Raw genomic sequence first — 23153 nt, 5'->3', positions numbered from 1 at the left:
GGTCGCATAAGTATGCCGAAGTGAGAGTGGAAGAGATGAAATAAAACTGGGTCGAAAGTAAAATGTTCCCTGTGTTTGTTTACCTCTTTTGTTTAACCCCCTATATTTTGCTCATAGATTTTTATTTCTGTAGTACTATATTTGGTATTCGATCACGTGGATTCTTGCCTTCTAAGGAGAAAGCCGCCATGTTCCCATTACTCACATTACTTTTTATACCGCGAAACTGCTAAACAAATCTGCAAAATTATACCCCATGGTGTAACAATTTTAACCTTCCAAAACATTCACTGTAAGCCGCACGATTCCCTATAAAATAACATAGGTCTGTCAGTAAGTCATGTAATTAAAAGTACCTTATATCGCTAGATGGCGTCATCATTTTTTAATACCGATACGATCGACACGTATTGTTTTTCAGGTCATACGAAGTATAATATGCATTAACTTCAATCGGTAACTACCTAAAAATAAGTTATTAACTTATTCTAGGGGTGGTTTAGTCTGGAACTTTAAAAAAAATTGATTTCTTTTTACATTTTCTCAGTGTAGACCTTTAAAAATATATCTGCCAACGGATTTTGTTGAATTCGAAAAATTAACGAAGTTAGTTACTAGAATCAAGTTTAATTGGATCCTAAATTTCAAATTTATTTGCAGTTTTTACTACACTTTTTCGTTGGTAATGATAAAAATGTACAAAAGTGACATGCATTTTCAACAAGCAATGTCTAAAAACGTGGGAGTTCCCCTTTTTACAGCAAATTTTTATTTTGAACAGTCCTTATTTTTAAAAATCTATTAAACTGAAAACCGTGTAAATCGATGGTTAGGTGTAGTTTAATCCTTCGATAAATGATCTATTTTGTTTCCTATATGATGCAAGGTCTTGATGAAAGCAGATGAAATATGATTTTGCTGTATTATTGTTTTGCGAATTATTTTCTCGACGGATCCAACGAACCCTGGAATCGATATCTGCATCGCGTAATTATTGTTCACCCTTCCCCCTGTTTTTCGATACATATACGTACACAAGCGACCTATGGCTGTCACAGGTATAGAAGGGACAATATAGATATGGATCTCGCGTCTGTCATATTTATTTCTGTGTTTAATTACTAACGTTTTCTTGATTATCGTAGCTAAGTTTTGCATCGAACGAAGACATCGCTTCCGCCGTAGGAACCGTAGCTCTAAGTCGCGTCGGTAGAATATAAATTAAACTAGCTTAAACTAAGTTAAGTTAGTTCTAAGGCCCGCGTATACAATTGTCAGTCCTCTACCAAATAATTATTAATCAAGTTCGTTTGGTGGTTCATAGGTCCATATTGGAATCGTAACTTCGATAAAAATTAATTCTGCGCAGCCGTCAATCGGTTTGGCGCGTGTGACCAAGCGCGTGCCGTAAAGGTGGAGAGGTAACGGGACCTAATGACTTTCCCCTTAAACCGCACGAATTCGTGTATCCAGGTGTACCTTTTCTGCATGTTGTATGATATAAATTTATTTATTGCACTTTACAGGCGTATAGCTCTCATAGAAGAGTCTACGATTTGACATCGTTCGCTTTAGCGCCGCTTTCTTTATTGGTACCTTCGGACGTCATTGCGTAACAAGGGACCTGCTTCCGGCGACGATTAGATAGCGGCGAGACCAAAAAGACACGGAAAGAAACCAGTTTTTAAGGAGTGTCATTAAGGGAAACACCGCTGTTTCGACTTCAGTGTCAAGAGTAATTTACGGTTATTCGAATGGTGACATCGTTACGTTGTTGACGTCGAAACCTGAGTCGTATATTTTCGGAAGACAACACCTGTGATTTTGTTCGACGAGTATCTCGAGTAGCATCTGTTTCTTCATTACGCCAGTGTATGCCCTTAATGGGAGTCAAGGTCTTTGTACAGCCGCTGCAGATCAATATGTAATACACAATGTACGCACGAGCGTCATGCAAGGTCTCTTCAAGATAAAAGACGCGAAACGATGGCCCTGTAGCGATTAAAGCAGTTGACGTTTGCAGGCTCGTTTAGAGGCCAAATCTCGAGCATTCGTGTACGACAGATGTTCCAAATTATTAAGCATTGATTCAGTTTTCACTAGGCCCAACCCTAACCGTTGGAATCGTTCTCTTAAAAACCTTCGACATCGATTACATATCCGTGAACGAGTACGCGAAGGACTAAATTGTTATAATCTTCTATTTATACGCGACATCGACCATGGAGTTCTGTCAAAGGTGACGGAAAGCCCCTGAAAATTTATCTATATCCATCGTTAACAGCGTAGAAGGACGTTTATTGTTACCTTGGTCGTTATCGCCCTGTTATCGTGGCGCATAAAAAAGAAACTCACGAAAGACAATTTTAACACCCTTGTAAAAGCATTTCGCCTAATCAATTCGGTCGTTAAGATTAAAAGGGTACATTCATTACCTCCGGGCTCGATAAATTGCCGCGCCGTTTCGCGGGAAACATTAATCATCCTCGGAACACTTAGCCACCGAACAATTACGAATGAAATTACCAATCGACTGTAAATGTAACCTTTCAAGGAATTCACGAACGATCTTACCTCGCGAAATAGGAACACGACCTTCGTGAAAATACGTTCGTTTTCCTTATTTTTTCCTACGTAAAACTGTATTGCAAAACACGTCGCAAATTTCCTGTAGAAAGATAATCGAGAATAAGCTTGAGCTACCCGCATACGCGCACGATAATAACCTTATCCGTTATGTACCATATCAATTAGCAAAATGTGTTGCTCGCTATGATTTATAACCACTGCACAGTTTTAAAATGTATCAACCTATCGTACCGAGACTGTTGGAATGCGATACGAATATCTATCGCGTCTCGTGAAAACTACACGAAGGGTTCTAGGTGTTCGGGATACATGGAGCGACCATCAAAAAACCGACGGTGCTAAACAGAGCGTCCAACCAATCGGAAACACCACGTTCCATCCATGCGAAGAAATCTCGTCAACTCTGAAAAGGTGATCGCGACTCCATTGTCGGCCGACGTCCCGATCCAGATGCAACGTTATCGCTCATCCTCGACGAGGGTCTTCGACGCACGTTCGTTGGGCCGATTTCATTGATCGCGCGGTGCGTTCTCATCGGGAGCCCCCGGTGCACATTTATTGTCATCGGGATCGCTAACGCGCGATGCCCTTTTACGCGAAGCGCAGGGAAAAAAAGAATAAAGGAATAGAAAAAACGGAAACGAGAAATCACCGAACAATACCCGGAGCCAGATAACAGCACCAAGCGCTGACGAGCACGTAGGTGGGGAACACGAGACACACGATGTGGAATAAATAGTGGCCTGAAATCGAGCGGAATTCAGTCGCACCGCTGTTGTACTATCGTCGTTGGCGTTTATTCACGACGAACTCGTCAGAGGTCATCGTGAAATCGGTCGATCCCACGCACCGTCAGGAGTAGAACGATAAGTACCAGCAAGCGACCTGTTCACGTTACATCGTCGAAAGACTACCACGAGAGTTACCAGTGCCGACTGCCTTCGATTCATGGTCCTGTCAGCCCAGTCTGAGAATGATACCGTTTCTGTTGCCCCTGCTGCTGGCCCCTGTACTCCTGGCCGACGGATTCTTTTTCGGGTACTTAACACGCGCGTTGATCTCATTGTTGGGATGCCTCGCGAACGGTAGCCTCGTCTCTTCCCTCGCTATACGAGTCGATGCAACCACGTGCTACGATTTTTGTGCGCGCTACGGAACAACGTATTTACAATTTCGCTAGGGAAAGACGTCGCGAACGTTTGCAAGCACACCCCGGGGCTACTGAAATACTCGTAAAGCGTTCAAGTTCAGGACTGAAAATATCTTATCTAACTCGTGTCATTGGCCGCGCTCGACTCCCGGTCCGCTAGGTTCCTCGTGTTTCTCTTTTCAGCTTCAGACCGGTCACCCCCAAAGATGAGGACAGAAGGGGGTTCGACGTTTATTGGAACGTGCCCACCTTCATGTGCCACAAATATGGGATGCGCTTCGAGGAGGTGTCCCAGAAGTATGGGATCCTCCAGAACGCGATGGACGAGTTCCGAGGGGGACGGATAGCGATCCTCTACGATCCTGGGATGTTCCCAGCGTTGCTGAAGGACTCGAACGGTAACGCTGCGTTTTCTGCATATGCGGGTTACCGTAAGGGGCGAGGTGTACTTGGAACATGGAAAAACTGAGTTTATATCCTTATATACATTTATGAAAAAAATACAGAACGATCAAGTACAAGATACACGGTCAGTCCCATAAGTATTCGTACCCTCTATGTCTATCGAAGACATTTGTCGAAATTGTATAATTGGTTTCATGTTTCCAAACAAGTATTTTATTATAAATATGTACACGAAGAAACTTTACATATGAATTTTTCATTATATAATGAAAAATTTATTTGGAGACATCAAACCAATCATTTAATTTAGATAAATGTCTTCATCCGGCATAGAGGGTACGAATATTTATGGGACTGACTGTATTTAATACGAGAATAATATTGATATTAATACCATAGTCAATCATATAGTCATTAGATCATAGGAAATATATATTTTACTCCAGAACGAAGCGTAATTTTATAGTATAAGTATTCTTGGTCCATTTATCATAGTAAATGAAACTCTCTATGTCACTAAATACATATTCATGCAAACAAATGAATAATACTAATACATCACACATAAAAATAATCATTAACAGTGCCGAATACCATGCATGAAAGGGTTAAGGGAAAAGGATACTTTTGAAAAATAACTTTGATCGTTATTCAGGAGCAGTTGTGGCAAGGAATGGCGGCGTTCCACAAGAAGGCAACCTCACCAAGCATCTGGAAGTATTTCGCGAGCACCTGATCAATCAAATACCCGACCAATCGTTTCGTGGTATCGGGGTGATCGACTTCGAGAGCTGGAGGCCAATATTCCGGCAAAATTGGGCTTCCCTCCAACCGTACAAGGATTTCTCCATGGAGATAGTTCGCAGGGAGCATCCATTCTGGGACAGTAGGAGCGTCGAGCAGGAAGCAAAACGGAGCTTCGAGAAGTACGGAAAACTTTTCATGGAGGAAACATTGAAAGTTGCCAAGGAGACCAGGCCGGCTGCCAGTTGGGGCTACTACGCCTATCCCTATTGCTACAATCTGACACCGAACCAACCCAGTGCGCAGTGCGATAAAACGACAGTGCTGGAGAATGATAAGTATGCGAATCAGTGAGAGTTTAATGCTATATTTTCGAATGGTATTCCCAATGTTAGTGGCGTCTTGTTTTGTTACATCTCCGATCGATTAAATTAGGTTGTTGCATCGTAAACGTCCCATTTTTCGATCTTAGGAAGTTATCTTTGTTTTGCTGCTTCATCGTGGTGACAAGTGACACTTGTGATAAGAGAATCTTTATGCAGACTCATGTTATCACAGATACTTTCAAAAATTCTTTATAAGGAGACTATACTATGGATTGTTTTCAAACTCTCGTTATGTTTTATTGAACATTTAAACAAATAACAGTTATTCTTATAATGTCATTAATAGACTGCGGATATTTATTCAAATCCATATTTTTACTGATACAGAAGAGGAATTGAAATCCAGTGTACTTGTGATATATTAATTTAAATCTTTTAAGGGACACATTATTTAACGATGAAGCACCTGTCGAAAACGTCTTCGAAGTCAGAAACAAACATGTTTATAAAAATAGAATAAACGCAGTTGTACATTGATGGCAAAAAATATCGAACCTGTTAGAGTCTATTTTAATTTCTAACAAAGGTTTTTTTAGATCTTCCCTACAAAACTGAACATTTCATTTGCAACGACATTATACTAGACGATCGACTGACGAATCGGATCGCTCGGTATCGCTTTCGTGCGTCTCGTTAGCACCTTCCGCCAGGTGACCGCGTGCTCCAGTTACCGTCAAAAGTCCCTCAAGGACCGAATGTAACTAGATTACGAGACACTCGTCGAGATTACAGTACTTAGGCCGAAATGTGTCAATGTCAAGGACCTCGTCGCGGTGAAAATTCATACTCGAGACTCGGTTACATCCGTCTTATCTAATCGGCCCCGATAAGGAACCAGCGTTCATCCAACATCGTCTGTTTCTCTTTTTCAGGATGTCATGGTTGTTCGGGCTCGAGGATGTTCTCCTGCCTTCGGTGTACTTGAGGTGGAGCCTGACCAGCAGCCAACGAGTGGGCCTCGTCAGCGGTAGGGTGAAGGAGGCCCTGAGGATAGCGCAGCAAACGACACCCAGGAAAAAGGTTCTTCCCTATTACTGGTACAAGTACCAGGATCAGAGGGACGCGTATTTGAATAAGGCGAGTCCTCTCGTTTTGAAAACATTTCAGGGGATTGGGAGATGCGTCACCTGATAACGCGACGGGTCGTCTTTAAAACGGATTTATCTTTGCAGGCTGATCTCGAGGCCACTCTTCGGAAGATCTCGGATCTCGGTGCCGACGGTCTCATCATTTGGGGAAGCTCTAACGATATCAACACCAAGGAGAAGTGCCAGCGGTTCAGCGAGTACCTGAACAACGATCTGGGCCCCGTCGTCGATCGCGTCAGGCAAACTGCTCTGAGCTTGACCCGATACGACGGCCATGCTGCGGACAATCGAGTAGCCGTCGTCGTCGATCAAGTTTGACAGAACGCGGAGATTAGGATCTTGTTAGAGAAATGCGACGGGGGTCTTTAGTTTCTAATTCTTACGTGTACGATTATCATACATGACGCGCGTGGAACAGTTCGACCTTCGATGGAGAAAGACGCTGGACGCGAGGTGTATCGCTGAAACCAAAGACGACTAGACGAGACGTTGCTTTGCAGGGTCACACGACGCGGTGTTGAGCAACGATCGAAATAAATTTCCTACGAAATTATCGCTTCTTTCATTCTCCCCTTGGAACGCGGAGTCCGCCATTGACGGTTGCGAAACTTCGAACTCGTCGCCATCTTAATATTCGTCCCCTGATCAGATTCTCCGGTTCGTCCGTAACGATGTACTCGATGGATCGATACGAGGACAAGCTTCTCATCGATCGATCTTCTGGACCTCCAAAATCTTTATCACCGTCGCTGCGAAGCACAAATGAAACTGGCGGTCGGAGCTCGCGACGAGCGCACTTTAGCACTAGCGTACGACAAGTTTTACTGGTTCGAGGTGTAAGGCCTCGGGCGATCTTGCTTTTTACAGTACACACCGACGTCGTTGTAGAGGTAGTCAAAGATCTCTCTTGCTTACCGTTGATTCCTCCCCTCTCCATCTTGTTCGGAGAGTGATCCTTTCTCTTTCTGTTTCCCCGAGGATACCTGAAGGAACTGGGAGGACGAGAAAGATAGAGAACGGAACGGGAACGGCGCGGAACCGAACGTACCGAGTAGAAGGAGGAGCTGAAGGAGACTCCAGCGGTGGTGGTGGAGGTGGAGGAAGAGGAGGAGGAGAACGGAACACGAGAGATCGGCAGCACAGTTTCGTGTTCAGCTCAGCTCGGTTCGGCTCAGCCTCATATCGGATCTCCGTGTTTCGAGGCAAACCGTTCTTCAAATTTGTTGCTGCAGATCGCCCCCGATCCCGACAGTCTCCGCTGCTGGGACAGCGGCAGGGGTTTGCCCGAACACCGAGTGATATTTGCGTGCAACACCGTCGACCATTCGTTCCTACGGTCTACTGATCATTCCTCGGCATAGAGTGGTGCGTAGTTCGCGACGTCGCTGACGTACACGGAGGTGAGTGACAGTTTCTTCGGAAAAGCCAAGGCTGCTGCCGCACGCTGGCCGGTGGCTCGAGATCGTTGCCAGAGTTGCCAGACTGCGATGTGTGTGCTCCGAGACACCGTGCCAGTGATTCCGTCGGGTTATTGCCCATAGCCGCGAGAATTTTCTACCCAGGATACCTCGTAATCGTAGAAACGGGACCATGGTTATTATTCCGGTCCAGGCCTTCGAAAACGCTTCCGGCGACGATAGGCTCCCTCGAGACGATGCGACCGATCTTTTCGGTCGGGCATGAAACGAGCCAGGGGAATCTGTGCTTCCAACGAACACGGGATACATATTTTTATTTACGATTCCGGACGATGGATCGCACAGGCTAGTGTCACGACACGAGAACCCCTCGGGTCTCGGTTCCCCTCGTCGCTGATGTTCTTCTCGCGCAACGAACACCCGAAGGCAGGTCTCTTTCAGGTGGTCTCCCGAAAGCAAAAGAAAGTTAACACCAGCTGAGCAAGTCGCGATGATCACAGGCTCTTAGAAAGTGGCGAGACCGTGGCCAAGGGACAGGGATTCTGCCGGCTAAATAGTTCAGAAGCACCCTATCCAAAACGTTTTGCCCACTAATCTTAATACCAGACCCTATTCTCGAGTTAATGATAGCTCTTCTTAGACGCAACAGTTAACTTCCAAGCTGAACCGTTGCGCGGTAGCCGACTCGCCATCGGGGTCCTTTCTAATGAAGACCTTTTGCGACTGACCGGGCTTGCCACTGTGCGGTTAATTGGCTAATCCCAAAAATACCTTGGGATTAATTCTTAAAACACGGTGTATCGGTGCCAAGGGTACCTCGATCGAAGGTATCACGCGAACACCCCGGGCTGGACATACCTTTTCCTATAATAGAAAATTATATTCGTCCACGGACGAAAGAGTTGCGACAGTTTCTCGATAACCGAGATGTGAAATCGAGACTATTGTCGAACGTGTTTCTTCGTCCCACAAACATCGTAATATCGTTAACCGGTCTCGTCCCCCGAAGTGGTCTGTACTTAATTATATCTTACGGTGTGCTTCTTATTGAAGCTGCAGGTAGTCCACCTCGTCGAAGCTTGGGACCAACTCTCGCTAATGCGACCGTGTTCGCGCCTTTCGAGTAATTGGACCGCAGAAAATGAACAATAACATCCCAGGTTTAATTGGCGTTTTGAACCTCTCATTAAGCCGTTCGGTTAACCTCTTCTGGTTTGAAATAAGTTTCACGTGACCGTGCGATATTCCTGTTAACCAGCTGGTTGAAACCGTAGCTCGTCTAGGCTGTGTGGGCCGTGACGAACTATGAAAAACTAAGAGGCTTCCGGGGGGTCCGTGACACTTGATATCGATATCCATGAGGTCAGGCTGCGAGAGACGACCGAAACTAGCTGTGTCATCCTCCTCGGGTATGGCGCCCGTACCCCCAGGTAACGGGTTATCGGTTACCAGAAAAAATCGTTGAAAGAACCAAGTACAAATTGCCGCCTCTCCGTGGGAGGAACACCTAGCAACTGGTAGATTGCGGAATCGGCGAGATAAAGGCCCCCTCGCTGTTCCTTTTTTCTCTCCGATCGACTTCTTTCGTTCGCGATCCTCGAGGGGGGCCCTTTTCAAAACGAGTGCCCGGTGAAACGGCAAGCGGTGGAAGAGAAAATCGGATCGAGTGGGACGGAGAACTCGCTCGATCGTTTTTTTTATTCCGTTCGCTCGTTAGAAGACAGGGAAGACGCGAGAATGAGAGAACGAGAGAGCTAGTAGCGGTCAGGCTCGAGGAAGACGAAAGGGCCCGTTTTAAAGAGGCGAGCATTAAAAACAACAATGTCATTACATTTTAACGACCTGTTCTTGGGCTCTGCCCTCCCTTTTAAGAACGTTCGTTTGCAGGTATGTGGTCCACGCTCTCGCGGGGGCCACCACACTGGGAGTGAATTCTTAAAGCGGTGCGCACACCAGCTCCCTGCTTTTTTCGCCACCTCTTCGAGCTCGAGGCTTTGCCCGATTTGATTCAGAGCCCCGATAAAAAATCTTAGGGACTTCCTAAAATAACATGTCGACTCTGTCGAATTTTCAAACGTCCGAGCTCTGCGTACGGTACCTCGCACATCGACTCCATTGACGCTGTCCAGAGACTCCCTAATCTCGGTTACTTTGGAGAGGATGATCGAATCTGACGTTCAAAGTGTCGAGGCGGCCGGGCGTTGAAATTTCGACGGGCTTAAAATCGCGATCTAATCGAGGGAGCGAAGAGGGTGCGAAAGCAGCTTAATCCGACACTGGCCGCTGCATAGGGCCCCTCCAGATCGGGCCCGTACCCCCTTCTCCGAGACGATCTCTCCCCACGCACCCCGGACACGCCGTGCAGCTCGCGAAGAATTAGTATGGGCGAAGTAACAAAAGCACGAGGAACAAGCGCGGGGGGCGTGCGGTGAGTGGCGGCGAAGGAGGAAGAAAAAAAAGGAGCCGAGATGGCGCCACACGTCCAGCGTGTTTTCGGGGCATCCTCCGGTGCTGTTGGCAAACTCCTTTTTTTTTCTCCTTCTTCTGGGTCCCCCCTGTTTCCGTCTCGCTCCTTCTCGCCCGTAGCCGGCTCCAGTCAGCTCTCTCGCTTCTGGCGCGTTGTGCGCCGATTCCTCTTTTATTTCGCTCCCCTTCTGGACCCTCACCCTGCGGGCCCCCCTATTAGTTCGGCCACGGCACCGTATTGCCGGGAAAAAAGAGGAGCAAAGGACGGTCGCGAAATGCGAAATTAGGCTAGACCAAATCGAGAGATAGGGATTTCTCATTAAAATGGAAGAGACCGTATTGCGCTCCGAAATTATCCTCTAATCTATGACAATGATCGGGACCCTCGTGTTCCTCGAGCAATCCTCTTCGGTATTGGCCTTCGTCGACGTCGGTATCCGTAACGGATGATTTCACGGTGTAAACGGATCGTAGGCGTGCACCTTTCTTGCGCCCCCCTCGGATGAGAAGTTTTGAAAAATAATAAACCTCGACCGTCGTATAGTTCGTTGTTCAGGAGTTTTCGGGGCAGTTCGATTGGCTGACGAGTAATAGCGACACCTCTACTCACACGCATTTTCGTCATTGGCTGAATCCGTTACATTTGCAAAGCTACCGCGTAACGAAGACAGCGAACAAGACATATCGAGATAAGTTCGTTGGTGCCTCGCCAACTCCTGAGCAATATACAATACCAGCGATTCTAACCAGATATGGTCACGCCTAGCTAAAGACTGACCGAAGGTGGTGGAGAAACTACATAGTACAGTTGGTACCGCGGGGACGGTTCCGCGCCTATTCGCCCGCCATTGGTCGAGAAGCTCGAACCACCACGATCCTAGCGTTTCTTCTTCTGTTTCTTCGTTCCACCTCGCGTACCTTTTGTTCCCTTCCTTTCGCGTCTAAGTACTGCAGCAAAGAGATCATGAAGCCTCCCGTGCTCGAAGAACCAGGGCCGTACAAACTCTGAACTTCGACTGTCCCCTAGGCTCCTTCGGGAATACCTTCCACGCTGACTCATCGTCGCCGTTCACCTGGCACCAGCTTCCAAAGCTCGTTCGCTTGTACTTAACAATCCTTCCTGGCTGGCCGCTAAATCATATTCCTCTTGCCTAATTGATCAGAGGCTAGAACCCGGCACCGGCCAGTCGGATGGGTCCCTAAATCACGAGGGCCCCGAGAATCTTTACCGTTGATTCTCCGCGCGTTCGCCGTTCAGTCGTCCAGTTTGCCAAACATAATTCTTCTCCCGCCGGGGCGAAAAGTCCGAATGAAATATGAATTCCTATTAGGCGCTTCCTGGAAGCGGGGCACGTCACGTCCCGCGGGCCCCCGCGCTCGCAGTTCTGTCGTAGGTGTTAAACTCGGGAGGACGGTTTTAATCCGGCGCTTTTTAAAAGGTCCCGCGGGAACAAAGGCAGCGACCGAACGAAACAGATTCCGTTCGTGGCGTGCACGGATCGCGGCGCCCTTTGTGCCAGCCCGCCTAGGCTCGGGGGCGCGTCAAATTTGGTTGAAAATCAAATTAATCTCGCGGCTGGGCGCAGGACCCTCTCCCGACCCCCTCTTTGGGCCTTGCTGCTCTCTCGCTCTCTCGCCGCGGGCCAGCCCGTCCTCGTCCCTCGTTCACGAACGACACGAGCAAATCGAACGAACGGAACTGTAAGGAAGGTGGAGAAGGAGGTGGACCGGAGGTCCTCCGCGCCACCGACACGGACCCAGAGGCGAGAAGAGAAGGTGGCGCAGCAACAAAGAGCTTTGGACTTCTGGCTGCGACTCGACCAGGGCCGTATTTATTTCGATTCCTTTTCCTTCACTGGCTCGCGACTCTTTCCTGAACGATACCGAGCTAGCTTGTCAGCTGAAGATTAGATAATAACCGTTTTCTTTCGCCTGGGTTAGGTCTGGGTACTTACCGCTGTCGAGTAACAATTTTTACGGTGGGTCCGATTGATTTTCCAGGAAACCACTTCCGACAGTGTTTATGTATGTCTATTTGGTGTAAGCCACGCGTTATCTTGACGGTCCTGGGCAGGAATTACTAAGTACGAGGAATTGAATTTTATTTACTGTTATTATTGACTCTTTGCACTCGAGAAGTGACTTCCTGTCATCACTGGGCTTTACGTGAAAATTTTTGTGACGATTGAGAGATGATATTCTTTGTTTATGTTAAATTTCGTTGATCCTCAATGTATTGGCATCAATATAGCTTTCTATGCTGTTTATGTGTTCTTTCAGGAAATGTAAAATTGTACGTTTTAAAGTGGTAACGATTGCGATACGTCGCGGCTGAATTTAGGATAAAGAGTCTTATCCCTTGTTCAAGGTGAAATTTATACTTTCTGAAAGAATATATTAAGAGTTTAGGAACATATTCATCGTCCAAGTGTTGTCATCCATTATTCAAATCAAATTTTGTCCATCTCTGACGTACGAGGAGAGATAGTTCTGATGTCATTGCCCAATCAGAGGAGTGGTCCTGAACGATCAGTTAAAATTGGTGGTATAGTAAAAAATAAAATCCTCGCGCTTCTCTTGGAGAACTCTTTATCTTCCACAATTGAATTCCAAGCACCACCCTTAAAATATTTTAATACTTTATGTATCTTCGCTTCTTGAAAAACATATATTTCTTATCTCAAAAATTTACTTTAAATATATTTTGATTAGAGTCAGTTCGAAGCGAGTGTTCAGGGGATTCAGTGTGTAAAGAAGCGAAAGGATCGCTGTTTAGATAGCGCGAATGAAGTGGTAAATACTTATTGTAAGTCGTGAAACTCATCCGGATTAAGTGCGTCCCTGATGCATCCTACTCGGTCATTCAAATCTCCGCTCGTAGGAATAAGATGGGCGGCCGAATCGTGTTGCCGGACACCTCTCCTCGTTGGCGCGTATAGGGTGATTCAACAAGTTTCAGCCGAGGGCCCTAATTTTCAGGCTATCGTGTGTTTAGGCTAATTTGCGGCAGGTGTCACGTTGTAAGGAGATACCGCTGGACGTCATCGTCTCTTTAATATCTGCTGAAGTATTTAAAACAGAAGTATGTGGGATAAGAGTTGCTCCCAGTAAATAAAAGGATAGTTATTTTTGCACCTCTGGAACCAAAAAACAAAAAATGTTATTTATATTTCAAGCATGGTTTTCGATCATTTCAGAATGAGTATCATACAAATATAATAATCAAATAGAGCGTTCTATGCATATAGGTATACTATGCGATCCTTGACGCTGCATATTATTTACATTTGTGGTTATTCGTAAACAAATAGAAAATATATCAAATCTCATCATTTTGTCGTGTATACGAAAGTACCACTATATAAGGCTGTCAGAATGATTAAAAATTTACTTTCCTAAAAACTAAAACTATATCAATTTTTATTTTATTTAATCCAAATTTATTTAGACAAGTAATGAGTATTCAGGGCCAGTCCTTATAGTAAATATTTTTGGTAGGATCTTCAAATCCACTAGGAAGGTCTGTTTTAATAAAATAATACTCAAAAATATTAATTTTCTTTTTAGCTTGGAAAACCTTCATACTAAGACAGTTACCCTTAACGAGACTGAAATAAATTACCCTAGACCTCGATCAGGACTCTATTAGAAGCAATCATTCCAATCGATTTAAACCCACCCTCACGCATATTCATATACTACAAGTAAAACTCTTCAACATATAGACTCACTATAATTAATTTCCAAAGAACCACAAGTATTTAACATCTCCAACATGACGCCACTCCCGATCTCCGAAGACCTTGATAAGGGAGACCCTCAAAAGTCCAAGCTTTCATCCAACCCAGGCTGCATCCACGCAACTGTGACTTTGTTTCCCGACCAGTTTGCTACGCGTTATGGTTACTCGATCATCGTTGGGATTCATCGGTTCCGCAGGACTCTTCTGTAATGATTTCGCGACACCCTTCGTCGTCGAGTGTCCTCCCGATGTTCCGAGACAGCTTCCATGCTTCTCGGAAGTCGTGGCGTAAGAAACCAAGGAGCCGACGGCGTGAGAATAAAGTGGGACGAAAGCCACGCGGAAAAGAAAAGGCGTTCCACGAATGAAGTGGTGGACGAAGGGGAAACAGTCGAAGAAGCGAACTACGCTGAAGAAAAGGCTGCGGGGTCTGGAATTGAAATGCATCGGAGGGGAACGAAAAGTTGATCCTCTCCTGGAAATACCGGGGACCAATTGTCCGTAGAGGGACGAGATTCCTTCTCTTGTCAGGAATTCAACTCGCGAGTCCAACGACAAAGTGAATTCCTGAAGGACGGAGGATGCACGGAGGGTTCCCCGATCCTTCGCAGTTAAACGGATCCGAGATTTCAGGGCTCCCCCAAAAAAGGGGCCCCGAGCTCTCGTAATTGGGCCTGCACATCCTTTTACCTTGTCGTTCGTGCCACTTGTTCTCGCTGATCTCCGAAGGATCAAGAAAGATCGTACGATGAGATTGACGCTTTTTTCCACCGCCATCGATCCGACCGGTCTGTACCTATACTCCCTCGTCCCTTTTCTCTCGCTGATGCAGAATTATCGCTTCATTACCAATCGCCCCTGGCTACGCTAATCGAGAAGCTGCTGTCGGCTTCATAGGTAACACGAGGGCTCGTTGCATCTTCGATTTTTCATTCAGAATTATTCCTCAGGGAGCGCAACAGTCTGAAGGCCCTAAGACGAGAGACGGTTTCAGGAATTCTTTACAAAGAAAATATACGATGGATTGCTTTCAAACTTTCTTTACGTTTTATCAAACATTTGAACAAATCAAAATCGGTCTCATAATAATATTTACGTAGCGTTACTCGGTTCGACAGATGTGCGCAAGTGAGTACCGGAAAGAACACTAGTTGACAATTTTGTGACCACGGGGTATATTTAAAGTAAAAAACAACAATTTTCTCTCAAACCAGATACCAATGGCTATATTCCAACGTAGGGATAATTCGATATCTCGAAAAATTAGAAAATGGTGGGCTTTTAGCTGAGCACTTAACACTGCTCAACACTTAAGAGTTCTCAACACTCACAGATTTCTTTTCCATAATTTGACATCTTACGTTTCGAAATGTGTACCTTTTGCGACAACAACAAAATTGATTTGTAAGAAAATTTTACATTATCGTGCACCCCTTAAGCGTCGGTTGTCATGTTCTGTGGACCTTAGAAGAGCTTCGTGTAGTGGCCGGAAGGAGGGTATCCCGTATTCAAGCCTCGTATCCCAAATCCAGCGCTATTTATGGTTGGGACGTCCACAAGAAAGTCTCCTCTTTCCCTTGGTCCTCAGAGGGCATGGGGAATTCCGTTATCTCGAAATCTCGGCGACTTAAAACTCGAGCATCCCCGTCGTCGAAAATCGAGGAATCAGCCTAACGATTTATGAATGGACAGGATCGCGTCGTCGCCAATAGGCTGGCTGCCTCCCCTCTCTCGTTCTGTCAAGGGAGGAGCTCGGTTCGGGACGCTGGAGATGAGGCACTTCTTTAAAAATTTTTTTAAATAGTGACTTCTTTCTAAAAATTTGACACAACGTTCTTGAAGTATCTATCTTTTGGAGAACGCAAACAAAAATGGCGTTACGGTTCCCTAAACGTAAATCACGTACAAAAGGGGAGAAAGGAAAACGGAAGAGCAGCGCGGAGAAGCGGCACCACGACAAATCCCGGTGACGTAATTTCGGACGGTCGTCGAACCTGAGACCTCGGGAGTCGCACCACGAGACCCCACGACTTTCATTCATTCGGGGTGGGGACGAACGCATACGCCGTGCACACGTGCACGCCGCGCCTCGAATGGCAATCGCTAAATTCTTCCAACCCAACGATACCCAACGACATCTTGTCCCCGCGAACCAGTCGGAGAAAGTTTGGTCACGCGGTTAGGAGCTTGGCTTTTCTTACCTGGCAACTGCTTCACACTGACGCCCGTTCATTTGGAAAGATTCGGATACCCTCTCTCTCCTTGAACTGTTTCAGGGATCATGGGATCGACGTGTCATCTGACGGTGGCGATCCTGCTGCTCGTTCAGTCGAACCTGCTGCTCGCCCATCGAGAACACAAGGTTCATCGATCTTTCTGTTTCGTGGTGGATGGGTACCCCTACAGTGCAACACACAATTTTATGTTCAGCCACATTTTTAATTATAAGTTTGTTTCTGAATGAAAAAGTTTGCAATTTTTTAGCGATATTTGCTTATACTGACACACTCGTACCTACATAATTTCAGAAGCACCTGTTAACTTTTGCGGAACTTATATACAGTCTACCTCGTAAGTACTCGTACCTTCAATATCTATTGAAGAAAGGCTAAATTAAATTGTTGGTTTAATATTTCCGAGTAAAGTTTTCATTAGAAGTATATGCACGAGTAAAGTTTATTCATGTACATATTTATAATGAAACATGTATTTGGAAAAATGAAACCTGTCATTTAATTTAGGCAAATTTCTTCAATAGACGCAGAGGGTACGAATACTTATAGGACTGGCTGTATAAAGAATTGCGAACTATTAATATCTTTTTCAGCATTTGCTATATACAACCATTCCATACAATTTCCATTTTCTTGATTATTTTGCCAAAAACAACGTGTCAAACTATGAAGTTTGTTTGCCAGTAATAAAGAATTGCAGGATCTTTATACATATAATCTCGTGGGGAGTTGTTCTTATAAAACCATACTCCAAGTCCTGGAAATGTAGGTAGTATTGGCTTGTCCAGAAAGGTAGCCAATTTTTAAGATAAATTCAAAGGCACATTTGAATTTCGGTATATATTTATTAAATAACGTAGGTGCCACTTTGTTCCACAACCTTTCCAGCTTTTAAGAAATGTGTGCATGCTATTTGTTTTCAAGCATTCCGATCTATTCAGATCTGTACCACCTACTAAAAATCGACATGGACTTTCCAGGTAACCCAATAGTATGTTAGTAAGTGTTAAGATCACTAAAAACTGCAAACGATTTCATTCAGGAAAAGCAAACTGACGCTTAAAAATGTGGGTGGCTCGTGTGTCGCACTGTATACCCCGTGCATCCTCGTTTTCTCAGTAGAGTGACGTAAACGTAATCGTTGCTTCCAGGTCCACAACATCGTGCTGTACCCGGACAAGCACAGCTGGTGCAAGACGACCCTCATCAAGCAGGTGGTCACATGGCCGCAGTGTTCCTCGCAGGAGTTGGACAACAACGTATGCGTCGGGGCTTGCTTCTCGTATATGGTTCCTCACAGCGAGCCATCCGCTCCTGGTGACTTGATACGACCCTACTGCGACTCCTGTCAACCCTTGGACAGCGTCTGGCACACGGTGAGTGAATGAACAGATGTCGCAACACGCTGTGAGCCTTGTCACTTGGATGCTCGCTTTCAGGTTACTCTGGACTGCAAGGACGAGGAGAACAACCCGATAACGATGCAGAAGAAGGTCCAAATCATCACCAACTGTTCCTGCAGTTCCTGCATGGAGACCTCTAGGATCAAACCGGACTACAACACCCTGCTCCAGTCGCTGACGGAGGAGAACATGGATAAGAACGTGAACGTCGTCCACGAAACGCCGGATCTCCTGCTGAATCCCAACCTAAATTCTTCAAAGAATACCACCAGGGATGGCGTCCAAGCCAACGAGAGATTCCTGCAACTGTTGAAGCAGCTGAAGGACTCAGAGAAACTGGACGAGTTCGGTGCCAAGGAGTTGTTCTCCAAGTTCGAGGAAGACGTCGATATTGAGAAGCTGAGGGAGCTACTGAAGAAGTACAGCCAAGAGGACGAGAGGGAGCATTCGCATCAACATCAGCACCAGTCGTCCGGGAAGCAGCAACAACAACAGCAGCAGCAACAGCAGCACCACTCTACGACGACCGTGCTTCATCGAGGTCCTCATCACTCGATGGTTCTGGACTCCGACGTCAAAGAGAAAATCGACGTGGAGCCGCATTATCTTCACCCAGCGGTCGCTGGTCAGGAGATCAGCTACCACGACAACGTCCTCGTGGACAAGGATAAGAAGAAGGATTTTTGAAAAGAGGGAGGACGTTCCTCTTACCAAGGAAACGCGCGACTGGTTGACTTTAGACGTCGAACTGGTCCGAGTTCGTAGAAGACATTATTGGTATAGATGAAAATGCTCGTCGGACGAGATCGTTTCTGTTTCTTTTTTCCGTTAGGATCGTTCATTGCCTAGTCCAGTCTGCGGTTAATTGTTCGGTTTTTGAGCTACGATTAAACGTTCAGCTTGATCCACTGTAAATAGAGACGGTTCTTCGTTCTTCTTTGTTTTTAGTAGAGAAAAAAAAAGGGATGACGCTTTGTTTTGTATTGTATGTACTATTCGTTAAAATGTTACGCGTTATTGTTCGATGGGTAAACCGTTCGATTAGATTTGCTTAGGTTGGGTGGCAGAAGACTCGTTGGGGCTCGATTGTTCGGAGGATGCGTTAGGTAAAAATTGATTTCTCAATCGCTATTGGAGACGAGACGCTGAAAGGGGGGAGAAAAAGAGAGAAAGAGAGATGAAATTCTAATATATATTTAATTATTATTATTATTATTATTATTAATTAACTATTTAACATACTCGCGCGTCTAATAAAGGAATTTACGTCTGTTTATATTTACATTTTAACTCTCGAAACTAGCAAATATTGTAAACATCGACAGGCATTTTTTTTATCTTGTTGACTGCTTCGAAGCATATATTGTATCCATTGTCCCGTAGAGAATAAACAAAGAGTCAGCATGAGATGTATTCGTGGTGGATCCTTACACGCTCTCCTTGAGACTTCCAAATCGCCTAGGATCTCATCAAACTTCTAACTTCAGCCTTAATTAACATCAAGTGACAACCATTGACGTTTATTTTTAATACTACTGTCTAAAACTCACTTTTCGTCACCAGTAACAATACGATCTAAAAGTGCAACATTACTTTGCCTCGTTTACAATAACGTAAGAGACGAAATTACTTACGAGATGACCTGATACTTTGGAAATCCTAGAATCCTCGTCAAGAAATACTCGTAATCCCGGAGTGCTACGAATTGTTCGATAGAAAACAGATAACTGAGTTTTCTCACATTTCAGGAAGAATGGTGCACTGTAAAAGACGCGATAAACATTAGATAAACGCGTCTTAATCAATCCCGCAAATCTAATTGCTCGATAGAAAACAGATAACTGAGTTTTCTCACATTTCAGGAAGAATGATGCACTGTAAAAGATGCGATAAACATTAGATAAACACGTTTTAATTAATCCCGCAAATCTTGTCTCGTTCGTACGTGCTTACTTTAATTTAGATTCCACGCGCGCCTTAAGTGTAATTTGACAGTAAAAAAGAATATCAACTAGTGATAACCGATATAGCATACACAAGCTGAAAACGTTCATTGTCTGCAGATTCTTCTATATGGGTGTCGGTACAGTCAGACTACAATGACCGACGAACAAAGCCCATATCAGATGCCTTCATACTCATGATCACGTTATTTTTCTCCAACTGTAGATCCAATAAGACAATCAGGACGAAGCTAAAAGAGAAAGGAAGGTTGAAAGAAACGTCACGTCGAACATAACACATTCGTCAAGCGTACGACTTGGCAAACCGTGCCATAGGTGTACAAGGTGGAATGCAAATAAAGCAATCAAGAGCACGGCCAGATGATGGTGAAAACAGAAGAGGGCGGAAACGCAGAGAGCGGCGATTCGAAGCAATCTATCACGATACTTTCTCCTGAAACTAAAACGAAGACGCGAACGCAACGGCGAATCAACGCGCTGTATTCACCTGGTAAGAAACTGTTCAATGTGCGTTTTATTTCACATTGTATTTTATATGTCGTGTCCTATCGTACTGTAGCTAAAAAAAGTATTTAATAGTTTTTTGAAGATAGCTATCTATAAAGAAGTAATACATTAGTATGATGTACATGTTCTTCTTTTTAATGCTTCTTTATACATATATATAAACAACGTATCGACTTAGAAATGTATTGCATTGTGTTCTATCGTATAAATAAATCTTAAGTAAATTTGAGATTTCAGCAACTTTGCTGTAGGTATAATTAAAATAGAGGTAAAGAAATAATTCTTTCTCTCTCGTGCGCTGGTATTTCACTACATTTATAATCCGTGACTTTCCTTTCGAATCTAAACACGGTATAACTGTCATAGATAGCATGTACAACGTCTGTTTACATCTGTGGCATTGTACTATCACGTTGTACAAGAATATTGAAATTTACTGTCATTATACTGCTCTTCAGTGTGCAAATACTTCCTTGACTTTGAAATTTTTGTTTCCTCTCTACCATGTTCGAACAGTACAATTAGTATATATCGTTTCCTACATATAAAGGAACACTTAATGATTTATATATCATTAACGTGCTACTTCTTTACGATCAATTATATTTTTAAAAAACTGAATGTACAAATACTTATTTAATCCACTGTATATTATTCTATAGTAGATGAAGCCGTCGACGTTGTTTACGTGCGTTTGAATTTAATTATCGATGAATGCGTAATGAAATAGTTGAAAAACAAATCTTATTATCCATGTTTGTTCTGTCGTAAGCTAATTACATTAATTCGGTTAAAGACAACATTGTCGTGACAAGCGTTTGCACGCATAGGAAGCCAGTCTAATTCTCTTTGCAAATTAAAGAGCTTAATGTATAATCTTATGTTTATAATACTGATGCAAATGTTCAGAAAGAGTAGAATGGGTAATTTGATTAATGACAAGGCTTTCTGGAATTTCATTAACCGTAATGGACGTAATTCACCTAACGTTAAGCATGGAAATTAATGAAATTGATCAAACATGCTTTACTTAAATAAGGTTTAATAAGGTTTCATCAATTTCTAATGCTTTTTCTAATTATTTCAAGGCACTTTCAATTAAAAACAGATTTATAATTAGTCCATCACTTTTAGAATTAATTATTCTCTACGCTTCCACTATTCAGAAAATGCTCCGTATTACACATTGACTTCCATCGAATAGTTTATAGGAAGTCCCCCCGTAAAAATTTGTTTGGATAATGGTTATCCTCTTTCAAATATGATCTACACGTAATAATCCGAATTTATTAATTTCGCAGTTAATGGATCACTTTGCGTATACTTCTCGCTCAGTTAAATGTCCTTGCAATATGCACCATTAATTAAAACTTCTCGAACATTCTACTATGATTACCTACCATTAAACAAAATGGTATCCATTCGTCAAAATACACAAATAAACAAATCTGTAGTAAGTGAAAACGTTTTCCCCGATAATGCTGATGCAGAGTTCTACCAGTTGGTAGATTTGCTAGTTAATTATGCGCATGTATTAAGATAAGTTTGTCTATACGACTAGTATACTCGATTGCCGATCGTTTATCAGTTATTAGCCAATTACTTGGCTCCACGATACGGAGGGACTAATCATTTGATCCATTATAAGCTAAATAGCTGAATAGCCGATTCCCAAGATATCGACTAACCATTCAAGCGACTATTAATTCACTATTGTCGGTATTGAGTATCATTAAGATATACTTTATTGAACGCTTTCTTGATGTCACGGTAAATCCATTCTTCTGAGTTCCTTCACCTTGTTTGACCCATTTTTTAAAAAATGTCACCTTGCGGAGAATAAGAAGAAGAAACTTTCTATTATTTACAGTTTATTCATCCGATGTTTAGCTTAAAAAAATAAGTTACAATTGAAGAATTTTTTCTCGAGACTCTTGAAGAATAATTAATTTAGCATACCTCGTAGCATTCAATTTCTTCGCGAATCCTATCCAGATTTAATTTTATTAGCGTCTGACAATCGGAATTAATTTTTGTAGTTCCATAACGAAAAGTCCCGTCACCCATTTTTAGGTGACACGACGTCCAACGTGTTAACTATCAGCCTACCTAGAAGAGGATTTTAAAAGAGAATTTTCTATATTAGTATACATTAATCTATTAGGTTGTTCTGAAATATTCTTTCGTGAGTTGCATTCAATTATTTTCTGTGGCAGTGTTTATATAAATAGACAATCTAATTTCATAGATATTCATGCTGTAACGATAATGGGGCGAAATGAATTGTACACAATTTTGTAACGTAACATAAAACAAAATATTGTGTATGTATTAATTATTAACAAAACGAAAGAAACTTTTGGGACAACCTAATAGATTGACATAACTCCTGCATACTATTACGTCCGTTACTAGGTATACTAAAAGCCTCGTCCGTTCCAAAAATTTGAGTATTACAAGTAGACATCAAATAACACGGTGAATAGGTTTCAAGAGGAGGACACTGGAATTATGAAGCTCCTATCAATAAACAAGCTTCCGGTCGATAATGCGTCACTCGCTAATGCTAAATAACAAACGAATGAACCTATTACCATTATTTTACGACGCTATCTCGAAGTAGTAATTCCATTCGCCACTTGTTTCTAAAACTTACCAAAATACTTATCAAAATAAGTCAAGGGACCAACACGAGGGGTGGGGCTCGACTTCTGTCACTCTCCTCTACCCTGCAATCTCCATAAACGCCTGATTTTCAGAAGGCGTATCTGTGTACCACTTTCCGCCAGCTTTCCGTGTTTTTGTTCAACTGTGGCTCGATCTGGGATCCGAGAGGCAGCGAGCAGTGATCGGTAGATCGCGCGATAAGCGGGGTCGGCGGTTCGACGACAGGCAAGAGGGCTCCAGCGGAATAATCGCCGATGATAAGAAACGATTTCGGCCAATCAGCGCGACCGGATTCGAGCGGGATCGAAAGCGATTGCGTAGCTGGCCGACGATCGGAGCGACAGTGTTGCTCGGCGCTCCGTTGCGCGTCCCTGCTGGTTTTCTGCGTGG

General features: G+C 43.8%; 2 protein-coding genes and 1 long non-coding RNA gene across 10 annotated transcripts; 2 read left to right on the top strand and 1 right to left on the bottom strand.

Annotated features, from left to right (window-relative positions):
* The first annotated feature begins 210 nt into the window (after nt 1-210).
* Nucleotides 211-7437, top strand: LOC128874169 (hyaluronidase-like). 2 transcript variants are annotated; one of them, XR_008456587.1, is made up of 6 exons: nt 211-3627; nt 3923-4137; nt 4800-5226; nt 6147-6351; nt 6447-7252; nt 7341-7437. XR_008456587.1 is itself a non-coding variant. In XM_054118603.1 (5 exons), exons 1-5 carry the CDS (start codon nt 3563-3565, stop codon nt 6678-6680), a joined length of 1146 nt encoding a protein of 381 aa, XP_053974578.1. In that variant the 5' UTR covers nt 211-3562; the 3' UTR covers nt 6681-7292. The 2 variants fall into 2 exon arrangements, 1 of the variants encoding a protein (XP_053974578.1); XM_054118603.1 differs by lacking the exon at nt 7341-7437 and having other exon boundaries at nt 6447-7292.
* A 68-nt stretch (nt 7438-7505) lies between these two features.
* LOC128874170 (uncharacterized) lies at nt 7506-19032 on the top strand. 2 transcript variants are annotated; one of them, XM_054118606.1, is made up of 4 exons: nt 7506-7727; nt 16265-16350; nt 17374-17598; nt 17662-19032. In XM_054118606.1, exons 2-4 carry the CDS (start codon nt 16270-16272, stop codon nt 18310-18312), a joined length of 957 nt encoding a protein of 318 aa, XP_053974581.1. In that variant the 5' UTR covers nt 7506-7727; nt 16265-16269; the 3' UTR covers nt 18313-19032. The 2 variants fall into 2 exon arrangements, with proteins under 2 accessions (XP_053974581.1, XP_053974579.1); XM_054118604.1 differs by having other exon boundaries at nt 7507-7762.
* A 25-nt stretch (nt 19033-19057) lies between these two features.
* On the bottom strand, nt 19058-22962 carry LOC128874171 (uncharacterized). Of its 6 annotated transcripts, none has more exons than XR_008456592.1 (6): nt 22753-22895; nt 22466-22662; nt 22056-22205; nt 21840-21986; nt 19260-19819; nt 19058-19200 (listed from the first exon to the last, which is right to left on the bottom strand). It is a non-coding gene; the product is annotated as an uncharacterized LOC128874171 (long non-coding RNA). The 6 variants fall into 6 exon arrangements; XR_008456590.1 differs by having other exon boundaries at nt 19260-19386; nt 19481-21925; XR_008456589.1 differs by having other exon boundaries at nt 19260-21986; nt 22753-22962.
* Between the last annotated feature and the right edge of the window lie 191 nt (nt 22963-23153).

Source organism: Hylaeus volcanicus, chromosome 3, assembly GCF_026283585.1.
Source record: "Hylaeus volcanicus isolate JK05 chromosome 3, UHH_iyHylVolc1.0_haploid, whole genome shotgun sequence".
Taxonomy (NCBI): Eukaryota; Metazoa; Arthropoda; class Insecta; order Hymenoptera; family Colletidae; genus Hylaeus; species Hylaeus volcanicus.
The sequence above is the reverse complement of the archived record's forward strand: the minus strand, read 5'-3'. Positions and strand labels throughout refer to the sequence as shown.

Coding starts and splice junctions, on each gene's coding strand:
- LOC128874170 (XM_054118606.1), top strand. CDS start 16,270: ATGGGATCGACGTGTCATCTGACGGTGGCGATCCTGCTGCTCGTTCAG. Junction 16,351..17,373: donor TCGCCCATCGAGAACACAAG/GTTCATCGATCT, acceptor CGTTGCTTCCAG/GTCCACAACATCGTGCTGTA. Junction 17,599..17,661: donor TGGACAGCGTCTGGCACACG/GTGAGTGAATGA, acceptor GCTCGCTTTCAG/GTTACTCTGGACTGCAAGGA.
- LOC128874169 (XM_054118603.1), top strand. CDS start 3,563: ATGATACCGTTTCTGTTGCCCCTGCTGCTGGCCCCTGTACTCCTGGCC. Junction 5,227..6,146: donor ACAGTGCTGGAGAATGATAA/GTATGCGAATCA, acceptor TCTCTTTTTCAG/GATGTCATGGTTGTTCGGGC. Junction 6,352..6,446: donor GGGACGCGTATTTGAATAAG/GCGAGTCCTCTC, acceptor TTATCTTTGCAG/GCTGATCTCGAGGCCACTCT.